The sequence below is a fragment of the Lycium ferocissimum genome, chromosome 3 (assembly GCF_029784015.1).
Source record: "Lycium ferocissimum isolate CSIRO_LF1 chromosome 3, AGI_CSIRO_Lferr_CH_V1, whole genome shotgun sequence".
Taxonomy (NCBI): Eukaryota; Viridiplantae; Streptophyta; class Magnoliopsida; order Solanales; family Solanaceae; genus Lycium; species Lycium ferocissimum.
The window spans coordinates 4918783-4931706 of record NC_081344.1 but is presented as its reverse complement, the minus strand read 5'-3'; the positions used below and the strand labels follow the sequence as shown (position 1 = coordinate 4931706).

Sequence of the window (12924 nt, the reverse complement as noted above, 5' to 3'; positions counted from 1 at the left end):
GTGCTGTTCGACTATTGTTGTCTTGTGGAGGAAAAATAAAAAGGAGATAGTAATCGTATAGTTGATGGGTAATTGTATAGTTGATGGGAAATGTGGAAAGAAAAACACAAATCTCCATCATTTGACGAATTAATCTTTGCGCAGTCCAATTGATTGGCTATTCCACGAGAGAAATTCATCCATCTTTGCCCTTTACGGACGATGATAAGAAATACTTCCGGCACATTTATTTTTTATTTGTCATCTCTAAATTGGAACGTAAGAGTTACTCTTATACTTCAAGATATATATGTCCTTTCCTAGCTACACTCTTGGAAGGTAGTAATACACTAGTCCCATCAAAGCCTAGTTGATTCCTTTAAAAATGTATATCTATGTTTTCTTATTGATTCTTAAGCATTAAAAATTATATAAATTCAGCCATTAAGTTTTAGTGATATATGTGGAAACAGTACAAGAACAAAAAGTTATTAATTTAAGGAAAAATTCCAATTCAAAAAGTGTAGTTAACAGGGAAACTGTAACATGTAGTAGACAAAGGCTAATTAAAGGTGCATCCAAAGAATGGAAATAAAGACCAAGAACAAATGCAGCTATTTTGTTTCTCCAATACTCCCACCCACCCTTCCCCCCTAAAACAGAGCCTATGTAAGGTTTATACCAAAACATAATTCTGTCGATAAAACAAGTAGTATCTGGTAAATACCCAACACAATCTCTACCAGGTTCTAGTGGAAACGTTTCAACATTTGATTCGCGTTAACGTTTATAAACAAATTTACAGGCAAATCACATTCATGTTGCAACTGCTATTCGTCCTTTCTCCAGAGACTGAATGAAAATATCTCGTCATCAGCATGTCATATTTGAACGCCGGCAAAGTTCATAACCTGAAAATGAGAAGAAATCCAGTAAATTAAGAGAATATGACATAAAACATGAGCAGAAGAAGAGTGAAAAGGGCCACATTCTAATGCAAGTTTTATATGAAGTGCTAGAGGACCAAGGAAACTTTAGCTTTTTACAAAATAATATACTGGTTCTTCTATGGGGTTGCCTTTACTCAACCAAAAGAGACCTTTGAGTCTTCGACTAACAACAAAAGCTAAAAAGGTACCAATGGCAGAGTTGTTCCACTTAATAAAGGGCATGGGACAAAGTAATAAAGTAGGCAATTTTAACGATCCATAGTTTCTGCTGCTTCAACTCAACGCAAGACGAGACAAACCAAAAGTGTAAGCAAGTTAGCAATCCCTTGTTTTCCAAAAAAGAATGCAGGACTAATCTATCCTCCTTATGATGAATGGTCCATGCTATATTACTCGACTCTTCAAAATGTTGCTGGATACGTGTCGGATCCTCCAAAAAGTTGAGATTTTTTGGGGATCCGACACAGTGTGGCAACATTTTTGGAGTTTGAGTAACATAGGGTCCAGAGGGTCAGAGAGGTGAGGCTATCTGGATATTGTTGTAAGATAATGTATTAATGAGGTGCGAGGAAATCTCAATATATAACTGGTTCACAAATCGATTAAATAAACTGATATTTACTTGGGTTGGATTTGGTTTGGTTTTAATTTTTTAAACATTTTTTTGTGCAGATTTCCCTTCAAACGCACTGGTCTATAATTTTTGCCCCTCAAATTGCTGGTCTTTAATTTTGTCCTTCGCTTAAAAGAGTGGCCAAAAATATCCCGAGGTTCTGGGTTTGAACACCACTCAGTCAAAAAAATTAAAAAAAATTGCAAGGCAAGGCTTTCGAGAAACCTCTGCCTTAAGGCCTAACATTTGCCTAAAATTAGGCCTATTCGGGCAAAAGTTAGGCCTTAAGGCAGATGTTTGCCTTAAGGCCATTTGGGCCTAATTTTGGGCAAACCTCTTGCAAGGCAAGGCTTTCGAGAAACCTCTGCCTTAAGGCCTAACATTTGCCTAAAATTAGGCCTATTTTGGGCAAACCTATGTTTGCCTTAAGGCCATATATATACTATATTTGGGCAAACCTCTAATTTGTAACATTAAGGCCCGACTTTGCTCGAATAGGCCTAATTTTGCTACGAAACTCGACTTACAATTTTTTTTTTGTCTGAGGGGGGTTCGAACCCAAAATCTCGGGATATTAGGTGAAGGCCAAAAATTAAAGACCCCCCCCCCCCCCCCCCCCCCGAATAAGGGTGATCGTGCAAATTGCCCTTTTTTAAAAACCGATAATATTTGGTTTCATTTTGGTTTTACTAAAAGCAAACCAAAGAAAAAACCGAAACGAACCGAAAAGTTTTATACATAATTTTTATAATTATATATATATATATACAATATATTTATCTCTAATAGGCTAATGAACTTTATACCTTAAGTCCATTTAAAAAAAGAAATCCATAAATTCAAACTCATTTATTCAAAGAAGCTACTATGAGATTTACCTAGATTTTTTTATTTTTTTTTGTATTTCTTAAAAACTTTATTCACTTAATTAAAACTTATAAATCCTAAGACATTTTCTCCATAATCCAAGAAAAATATAGCTACCACAATGAAAGGATAAGAACGAACTATACGTTGAAAAAGGATAAAATTTTCTCTCCTAATTGTAGTAAAAAACATGAAAGAGAGAAATTAAAACCGAAAAACTGACTCGGACCGGACCAACCGACTACAACCAAACCGATGGATATGTGTTATATTTGGTTTGGTTTTAATAATTTTAAAAACCGATTAGATTGGTTTGGTTTTGGTTTTAACCCAAAACCGACCCATGAACACCCCTAACTTAGGACACCATTCCTACTTGAGACTATCTGGATTCGAGACACCATTCCGAGTTAAGTTCCTAGACATAAGGTAAATTTAGACAAATACCGGAAAGAAAAAATAAGAAGAGTTTTAGAGCTGACTTTTTTTCTTACGGGATAAGGTAAAGGTAATACACCTGACGTATTGTTTCACATTTGAGTTTCTAACATTTAATGTAGGACTACTTTAGATCTGCCAAAGTAACAATGAGGCAGAAATTAATTAATTAGGCAACCACTAAAACTATTTAGGAAAATTGGAACATTTATATCTGGATTATCTTGGAATAAAGTAGTTGTTTCAGAAAACTAAAATATATGCTATTGGTTTCAGGACAACCTGTTTGGGTGTTTTTCAAAAAACAAGATGAATTTTCAAACCAAACAAAATTATGATCTGTTTTGAAAAAGTTAATATGCAAAAATTCTAAAATCAAATGGGGTCCAAAAGTAATAACAAAATAGCATCTTTAAAGGCTATAAACAAGGAGAACCGCAAAAAAAAAAAAAAAAACAAGTCGCTGAAGGGAAAGAGAACTTCCCTTTACAGGAGAAATGACTTACATTCAAAGATGAGATGCTGAGGACAGATGCCAGGTAAAGGCTTAAACAGAAGACTTAATTCTGAGCTGAACTTGCAGCAGAAGCTGTTGAGTTTCTGTTCAATCCATTTCCGATATGAGTACCCATATTACCATGGTCTCTCTGTAATGTATGTGAAGAATCCACTATATTAGTAACTGCTGAAACAGAACCAGCTCTACTATTTTCTTGAGTTTCAAGGCGTTCCATCAGGTGAGATAGACTAGCTATTCCAGGATTCCCCTTTCTCCTAGCAGAACCAGTATCTGGCATTGAAGAACTTCGAGAAAACAATCTCTCCTTCCACCCTCGTGTGTTCTTTGAGATTGATTCTTTATATCTGGAAAACAAGACCATATATAACATGCATCAGGCTTAAGATGAACCCCAAAAAAAACATAAAATAACTACAACTGCTTAGATTAAGAATAAAAATAATTGAGTAAAGTCATTCATACTTCATTGAGAGGGAACTAAATCGAGATTTCCAGGAGTCTGATAATGACTGGAACTCTGATGGTCCAGCTCTCCCTTGGCTTGGTGCCAAAGACGAATTAGAAGAGCTTCTAGAAAGAAGGAAAACCAAAAACAAATGAAAGCCGATTTAAGAAATCTGCATGTGTTAACCAATCCAACCCAGGTGTATGCACAAAATTGAAAGGATTTTTGAAAATCATGACTACCTATCACCAGTAGATATTCCTTGTGTTGTGGCTGGCGTTAGAACAGAACCAGATGAAAGGTGAGGCATCTGTCGTGGTGATTCACTGCTACCGGAGCTAATGGGAAGAGGGGAATCAACTATTGTGGTTGCAGCAGGATCAGAAGTTGATCCGGTAGGATAAGGTGAAACAGAAGCGCTAGGAGATGAATTATGATGAGTTGGAAAGACTAAAAATTGTGGACGGTCATTGGTGGATGAGCGATTTCTTGAGCTCTCTCTTCGACCCGCATGATGAGCCCTTCCCATTGAAGCAGCAACAGCCAAATGCTGAAAGATGCGCTCTTCAAGTTCAGGATCATCAATATCCACAGGGAACTGCAGTCCAATGAAAGAAGAAACAAAAACAGGTAAATACAACATGCTAGCTTGTGGAACTTCATAAATCAAATGAGAGGTTTAAAATGCTTATCCTTTAAAGACGGCCACATACATGCTGTAATTCAAAATTTCCCAGTTCAGGAAGGTGAATTAGTGAAGCATTTCTTTCTGCATTAACTCTAAAACTCCTTTCTTGCTCCACAGCCTCAAACAATTCTTGACTGAAAGAGGGAAGTCAACAAAAGTCAAGGCCATACCCGCGAATCAGATTCATGAAAATTATGAACTGAAAAAAACGAAGCCACGAACCTCATCTGATCTTTCAGACTTATCGACTGCCAACACATTGGACAATTAGAACTTCTCTGACACCTGTTTTAAAAAAAAAAAATTTAATTAGACAGTATGCTTTCAAAGAAGCCAGAGGGGATTCATTGATCATGACAAAGAATTTGACTATTTATATGCAACAATCCATCCACATCTGCACTATTTCCAAACAACATTTTTTTCAAGAGATACAACTTCTAATTCAAATGATTCTATGGCCTTTCTATATATTTGAATAGAATTCTCTGTTTTTAACTACCTCGTCTGAGTTCACTTCTGCTTTTTGTCAAAAGTGCTTTTAGAAAAAGTATTTTTGGAGAGTAACAGTTTGTGTCTGGTTAATCAATTTTAAAAGCACTTTGACAATGTTTCAAAAGTTCTTATGGGGAAAAGCTAACTTTTTTAGCTTCTGAAAAACTGCTTTTGCTACTACTCAAAAGCATATTTTTTCCTTAAAGGCTTGACCAGACACCTCAACTTTTAGGAAAAAAATAAGCACTTTTGACTTCACGGAAGCTTGACCAAACAGGCTATAAGCGGTACTTTTCCTGACCCCCTTTGTCTCCCCATGTAAATCTGCTCAATTACTTCTCCAGTCTCCAAGTAACTGAAGATGGAATAGGAAACATAGATATTAGTAGGGGTGTAATACAAAGAAACCGACAAATCGCACCAAATCGATAATCCTAGTCAAATCGGAAAAAACCCAACTTTGGTTCGGTTTGATTGGTTTGGTATTGGAAAAGTAACCTGGTCATAATTGGTTTGGTTTTAACTAAAAAAAAAATGTCAAACCGAAACCCAACCAACCCGAGATTACATGTATACAAGTTCTAAAATATTTTATACATAATTTTTTATTGTAATGTAATTCATAAATATTTCTTAAACTTTTCATAGTTTTTGTTTTTAGCGTATTATTTCAAGCTTAGACTTCGATTTATTGAGTGGTCTAATAAGATGGTTTTTTTTACAATAATAAGTTTTATAGTTTATAAATGTTAGCATTAGTATTTATTTGATTTTGGTTTGAGCTTTATTTGAGTTACTAACATTTAGGAACTTTTTAAGTTTCAGTTTTTAAATGTTAGTAACCAAACAAAGCTCAAACCAAAACCAAATCAATACTAATGCTAATAAAAAGATATTCAATCACATTAGCAATGACAATAGTGTTGAATATCTATTTTTTTAGTTTTCATTGGTTTAGATAGTGAAAATGTATAACGCAGTTTTATTTTTTTCTTTAGGGTTTAGTCATGGAATTAATACTCCCAATTAAAGTGTCTTACTTTCCTTTTCAGTCTGTCCCAAAAAGAAAGACTCTTTCTATATTTAGTAAGTTGACAATTCAAACATCCTACATGGCAGTTTATAACCACAAAATTCAAAGGACATTATTACATCTTTAATTTAGAACCACAAGATTCAAAAGTCTCTTTATTTCTTAAACTCCATGTCTAGTCAAACTAAGGCACTCAAATTGGGACGGAGGGAGTAGTACTTATTAGTCGTACTTATTTTAGCATGACTTAGTACTTTTAGATTATGTTCATTTTCATTACGGCTTATTGATTAGCAATATATGTTTCATGCGATTTCATATACTTATTGTTGAATACTTTAGTACAACGTCATGGACTCATCTCACATTATTTTGTGTTGTTTTCTTGGGAAATACCTTATATAGTTGTATCCTACTAGGACTTAGAACTATTCGGAGCACAAGTTATATGTTTTGTGCTATCAAGGCTTTACCGGGGGAAAATTCGAAAAAATCGAGAAAATCCGAGATTGAAAAACTCGCCTTTTGTTGGTTTAGTTTGATTTATAGATTTAAAAACCCAACGCAATTGGTTTGGTTTGGTAATTGAAAAACCCGACCTTGGTACAGTGTACAGCTCTAGATTAGTATGTTGGATGTTGCATAAGGTAGACTTTATGATTCCTATCCTACCTTATCCGGCATATACGGCAACTTCAAACTTCCAGCTTTCATCCGTATCCTTCTATACCGGTTGCCACTATTTTGTATCCTTAAATTTACCTCCAAAGGGAAAACCCGCGATGTTCAGAGGTAGCAAAGCCTGCTTTGACCCACAATCCTTGCAGGTTCATGCACATCTTGAGTTATGTCTACTAGAATCAATTCAAATATTATCCTACTAATGTAGAGTGCTGCTGTTGCAAGAAAATCAGCGCTAAACAGAAACAAAAGATGTGAAAGGGATACGCAGTCTCCTTTATGTCCACGGCCTAGAAGCAATTAACAAAACCTCTTGTCTTCGCTTACTTTAGGAGCTTACCCCCTGCTGCCATAACGATAAGAGAGCAATGACAGAGAGGGGATCTCCCAATTTTAATCCTCTACTACTTTCAGAGAAGCCACGGGATTAATTCATAATGATATAGAAATTTACTGTTTTTATGCAACATTCCCATCATCTGCATTTATTTCCAAACTCCATTTTTCCTAAGAGATACAACAAGAAATTCTAATACACATAATTATATGCCCTTTCTATGTAATTGAATAGAATTCTCTGTTTTCTACTACATTACCTCATTAGTAATAAGAACAGCATCTAGAATCCCTGTATTTATTTTATGACCGATGAATCCGTCTAAGGCCAACCCTTAGGACCAACCGTGGTCTTCCAAAGTTGGAGATAATGGGCCCTCCCCTCTATCCCACCTTCCAACAGAGACATTTTCTGATATATGATGTATGAATAAGCTTTTCTAAAACGTGTCTCAGTCACACGGATAATTTTTTGCGATGATTTTGCAGACATTATCCATCAGGCGGTCTGAAGTTTCTCATGTCCAGCACACCTCTTCTCTTAAGAATGATAATTACGAGGGGAAAAAGGTTAAATTTCTCTCCAAATCACCACTTTTGTTGAAGGCAATTCATACAGTCCATGATATCCTTACAGTCCACCTCCTAGCAACCGTGAGAGAACGCCAAAGTAGAGCCATATAACTAGATGCTTTGTCTTCAATTAAAGCTGTTGGAGTTTTTCTTCCGCAAATTACTTCTTGATTTCCTCTTTAAGACAATGTAATCATGCTTCTATATTTGATCATAATAACCATAGAAGTTCTAAGCTCACGACCAACTTAAGAAGCACAAACAATAACGCAAATAGAAAAATGCCATAATCAACCGAAGACAGAATGTTAATCTCAGTAACAACCTCTGCAACATATTTTAGGTGCATGGAGTAGGAAAAGTATGTAAACTGCATTCTCTATAGTAGAATAGATCTAATTTCTCATTTCATGTTTATGAATCCTCTATAGCAGAAGAGATCTAATTTCTCATTTTATGTTTATCCTTCCACACAACTTTCGCTGGTGGTTCCCTTAACATAAAGGGTTCATTTCCTGGATAGCAGGTTAGAAGTAAATCTAGCAAATCAAAATAATATATCAAGTGATCTTTGTACATTTAACACTTTTCTCAACAGAGCTGCATAAGACTCTAAAGCTCGCAATAGTATTTCTCCTTTCCACAAGTTAATTGTGCAAATAAAAAACACCTCATTTGTACTCCATTTGAATATTTCCAGCAAAGACATGCTTGCAATATCCATGTTTGTACGATTTAGCGACTCATAAAACCAATCTTCTCCGATATACAACAGCAGAGAGAAATCTATCTAGCATGTTCCCCACACACAAGTCCATAGGTTTGGTTTGGGATCACTGTTTGAGTGCATAATCTATGCCTTGCGTTTTCTGAGAGTAAGGCAAAATCCTAAACGAAACTGGCGCAGGAAACTATGTGCTAGAGAATATGCGGCATTGAGTAATTACTACGAAAAGATGGTTGGGAAATAAAAAAGCAAGCCAGTGACGCATGCGACATCAATAACAGCCACCAACAGACTCACTGGCGTCAAGTTCCACCGATCACCTTTCAAAGACCACTTCTATTCTTTTGCCAAATTATCTTCTTCTTCCGTGTTCATTGCGTACGTGTGTATATGTGTGTGTTTGCGTACACAATACACTTCTCCCTTGTTAGGTTAACATTGAGTTTCAAAGTTGTGACATATAATGTGCTCAAATGTGATACTAAGCCATCCACTTTCCCAGACTCATCTTAGAACTAGCCAAATAAACACCTTTTCACCTGTCTGTTTGCTATTCAATCTCAGATTTTGTTACCAACACCATCCCCGCCCCATCGAGGGAAAAAGAACAAATACACAATAGCAATCTAGTTAAATTGTTTCCCTCTCTGACTTAGTGGATCTTAAACACCCCAGTAACATTTTACTTGCCCTAACCAAAATCAAAATAGTAAATTGGTATTCTCAAAAACAACGTGAAGATAGTAAAAACAGAACTTTTGCAGCTACGCACCATTCCAGGACGCACTGGAGATGGAACTCATGCTTGCAGCTAGTTACCTATGGAAGAAACAAACGAGATACATTAAACAATAGCAAGTCAGTATGAAAATAGAGTGGCAAAACATTGCTATGTTAAACATTTAACTAGGGATGGCAATTGGGGCAGGGCGGGGCAGGGCAGGGCAGGGATTTCTCTTAATGGGGCAGGGCAGGGGAACATTTAAATGGGGCGGGGCGGGGCAGGACAGGGCAAAATTTATTTTTTGTAAAAAAGTTGATGGGGCAGGGCAGGGCAGGTCAATATCTGGGTCGGGTAAAAAAAAAGATGACCCGGCTAAAAAGACAGCCTTTCCTTCTCCGCTCTTGCTTTTCAAAGTCACGCTATGGCCTCACTATGGTTGTGGCTCTCTGCAATTTGTGCCGGATGTTTCACACAAACAAAAGTATAAATTCAGAAGAACTTTACATTATATATAATTAGAAAATGATGGTCAGTAAATTAATGACATGCATTTGCTTGTAGAAAAATATAATGATTTACTCTTGATCAAGAAGTGGTGTAAGAGATTTTTGAAAGAAATTTATTCCACTGTCAAGTATCCAGATTCAAAAGCTTTCTCCAAAAGTTCTCCAAATAGTGTTTTAAAAATGATAACAAATCATTTAAAACTTAAAAGTATTGTACTTGGGTAAAAGTGTAAATTAGATACAATTTCATCTACGTTGTTATATGTAGCTTGCACAAACTAACATGTCAGATTATTTTTCTCTTAGTAATATGCAAGTATACAATCAGTCAGAGAAAAGAATTAAGAATAGGGGTTTCATGGACCAATTACAAGATGTTAATATTGAAACTCTGCATCTACATGGGAATATAAAAATGGGAAAAAAAATTAATTCAGAAAAAATTATTTAGAATACTACAGAATAAAGAATAAAAAAATGATGTAAAAACATAAACGGGGCAGGGCGGGGAAGGGCTTAGCCAGTTAGCAGGGCGGGGCAGGGCGGGGAAGGGCTTAGCCAGTTAGCAGGGCGGGGCGGGGGGGGAAGGGCTTAGCCAGTTAGCAGGGCGGGGCAGGGCAGGGCAGATATTTTGAAAAATGCTAAACGGGGAGGGGCAGGGCAGGTCAAAATCTTAGCAGGTCAAGGCTTGCCCTGCCCTAACCCGCCCTAACCTGCCCTATTGCCATCCTACATTTAACTATAGACAAAGTGTCTTTAGCATTCACCGTGGGAGGATCGCTTTCGCAGAAAGCCTCGAGACAAATGCTGCAAGCATCATCACAGGCATCTTGAATTCCTCCTTCCACAAAAGCTGCAGGTGATGTCAAATGACTCTCTGGTTTCTTGACCTCATCCATTCCCAAAACCTTACACACCTAAAAATGCCCCAAAAAAAGGCGAATTTCAGATCTCATTACACAAAAATTCTAAAATAACCACATCCCCAACCAGAAAAAAAGAAAACCTTTATAAAAAACATGAAACTTAGCAATTCAAACAAAAGAAAAATTCCAAAAAGATGCAAACTTTAGACACAGACAACGTGAAATTTCGATTATTTGCATTCAGTACAATAAAATGCCCTAAAAACACGAAAATTTCCAATTTCGAACAAAATAAATAGAATTACACAGTGCATTTAGCTATTTAGGAGATCACCATATGGGTATTTTAATCTGTAATACACAAAAAAAAAAATGGAAATCTTAGTTTCCCCAAACAAACATAAATCCCAAAAAAAAAAAAAAAAAAAACAGAAGCAAACTTTAGACACAGAAAATGTGAAATTGCACGTATGTACATTCAATATACTAAAAATGCCTTAAAGAACAATATATTTTGCAATTCAAACAAATAAAAAGATTATCGAACACAGTTAAGAACAAATAAACTCGAATTAAAACAAAAATAGATAGAATTTCACACTGCATTGAGCAATTAGGAAAATTCAACGTTATTTTAAATCTATGAATAGACAAAAAAAAAATGGAAATCTTAATTATCTCAAATATATATATATAAGTCCCAAAAAAATGCAAACAATCTAAAATTTCACATATTTACATTCAGTATAATAAAAATGCCCTAAATACACGAAAATTTGCAATTCAAACCAAAAAAAAAAAAGGGATAATCGAACACAGTTAAGAACAAATAAAAAAAGATAGAATTTAAGGGTGCATTTGGCTATGTAGCAAAATTATACCTGGTGTTGATTTAGATAAAGGGTCAGGAAAGTGAGTCAAGAACAACAAAAGCAAGACAAAATGTTGTTGTTGTTATTCCCTAGAGATGAAAATGAGGTCCCTCTCGGGAACCTAAAATTTAGAGAAGAAAGAGGGGGCAATATTTATCTATAAAATACTACTCCCTCCAACCTAATTTATTTTATACCTTTCGCTTTTCCGAGAGCTAAATTTCTTAATTTAAATCGTACTTTTGGAATAGAATTTACGTTAAAAAAATAGTATAAGTCATCACAACTAATACTAATTTAAAATATTTAAAAGACGTGTGAAAATAATAAGGTTAAAGAATAATTTATTTGACTCTCGAAAAGTGAAAAAATGTCAAATAAATTGAGACGGAGGGAGTAGTTAAATGGAGGTCACGTTTATAGTTTTTACCTTTAATTGGCTTTTCCATACAACCATTGAAATACAACAAGGTTAACAAAAAATGCATTTTTTTCTTGATAATGGTGGTGCTAAGCTAGTTTGCTTAAATTAGGTATTTATATTAAAATAATTTATATAAATTTATCATAGTTAAGTGATTTAAGATAAGATGAAAATACACGTTAATTAACTGTGGCTAAAGTTCAAAAGTGTATATACTAACGCATGTCATGCATTTATTTGCTTGGTGTAACATCGATAGGGTAAATTTTAATCCGTTGACTAACTCACAAGGTACCAGATAAATATCTATCCATCATTATAGATATTGGATAACTCTATCAACTGACCAAAGAGTATATGTATCGAAAAACTCTGTCCATCAATATAACTCTATTCTCAAGGTTTGGATAGATGAAAAAAATCACTAAATGTTAAAGAATTTTTGTGACAAAAAAAATATTCATTTTGGTAAATGCATAATTTCTTTTAATGAAAATTGTTATTGCATGTGAAAGGGAAGGTGGATAGTGAGAATTGGTCAATACTAGAGAAAAAAAAAAAAAAAAAAGGGAGAAATCGACCATATACCTATTGCATGGAAAATAATCATCAGTATCGTATTTAACATTTATAAATCTTGCAAACAAATATTTCTAATGAATTTTTGTATTTAATTTTCAATATCATTAAAAGAAAGGACTGAAATATAGATTAGATTATTTTTCCAGGTTGAGACATTTTTTTCTCACCAATTGAAGCATGTAGTTGTTACCTAAAATTTTGGTTTCTCACCAATTGAAGCATGTAGTTGTTACCTAAAATTTTGGTTAACTAATGTGATGATAATACACTATAACAGTTAGTTACGTGCTAGGTTCGTGTTAGATAATCAGTTCTTTATCTACTCCATAAGGGAGTAAGTTTTAGCCAAAATTTGAAATTTCTTCTTTTAATGATTTTTTTTTTTGGTGCTCTTAATTCTTTTAATGATTATTCAGGCCATTTATACCCACCTCGACTAATTTTGACCCCTTTCAATTTCAATAAACAGTAAAAATTTATCCGCAGCGGGCGTTGTAGGCTAGCTCTATCTCTCAATTACCTATCCTGTGCTCGAGAAGGTCCATTAGTTCCTCGCCAGCACCTCGAGGTGCATTTAGTTGTCTTACATGAGACGAGGGCTATTC

The 12924-nt window shown here is 35.1% G+C and overlaps 1 protein-coding gene across 3 annotated transcripts; it reads right to left on the bottom strand.

Annotated features, from left to right (window-relative positions):
- Window positions 1–654: 654 nt before the first annotated feature.
- Window positions 655–11468, bottom strand: LOC132049393 (E3 ubiquitin-protein ligase RHF2A-like). 3 transcript variants are annotated; one of them, XM_059440166.1, is made up of 9 exons: window positions 11323–11468; window positions 10343–10492; window positions 9118–9164; window positions 4723–4785; window positions 4526–4634; window positions 4055–4410; window positions 3830–3937; window positions 3354–3711; window positions 655–890 (listed from the first exon to the last, which is right to left on the bottom strand). In XM_059440166.1, the coding sequence occupies exons 2-8, from the start codon at window positions 10472–10474 to the stop codon at window positions 3408–3410; spliced, it is 1119 nt and encodes a 372-aa protein (XP_059296149.1). In that variant the 5' UTR covers window positions 10475–10492; window positions 11323–11468; the 3' UTR covers window positions 655–890; window positions 3354–3407. The 3 variants fall into 3 exon arrangements, with proteins under 3 accessions (XP_059296149.1, XP_059296148.1, XP_059296150.1); XM_059440165.1 differs by having other exon boundaries at window positions 10343–10483; XM_059440167.1 differs by having other exon boundaries at window positions 3830–3934; window positions 10343–10483.
- Between the last annotated feature and the right edge of the window lie 1456 nt (window positions 11469–12924).

Excerpts from the sequence above, each read along its gene's own strand:
- LOC132049393 (XM_059440166.1), bottom strand. The coding sequence starts at position 10,474 with ATGGATGAGGTCAAGAAACCAGAGAGTCATTTGACATCACCTGCAGCT. Across the intron at positions 4,411-4,525 it reads GAAATTTTGAATTACAGCAT|TTCCCTGTGGATATTGATGA; the intron begins GTATGTGGCCGT and ends ATTGGACTGCAG. Across the intron at positions 3,712-3,829 it reads TTTAGTTCCCTCTCAATGAA|ATATAAAGAATCAATCTCAA; the intron begins GTATGAATGACT and ends CTTGTTTTCCAG.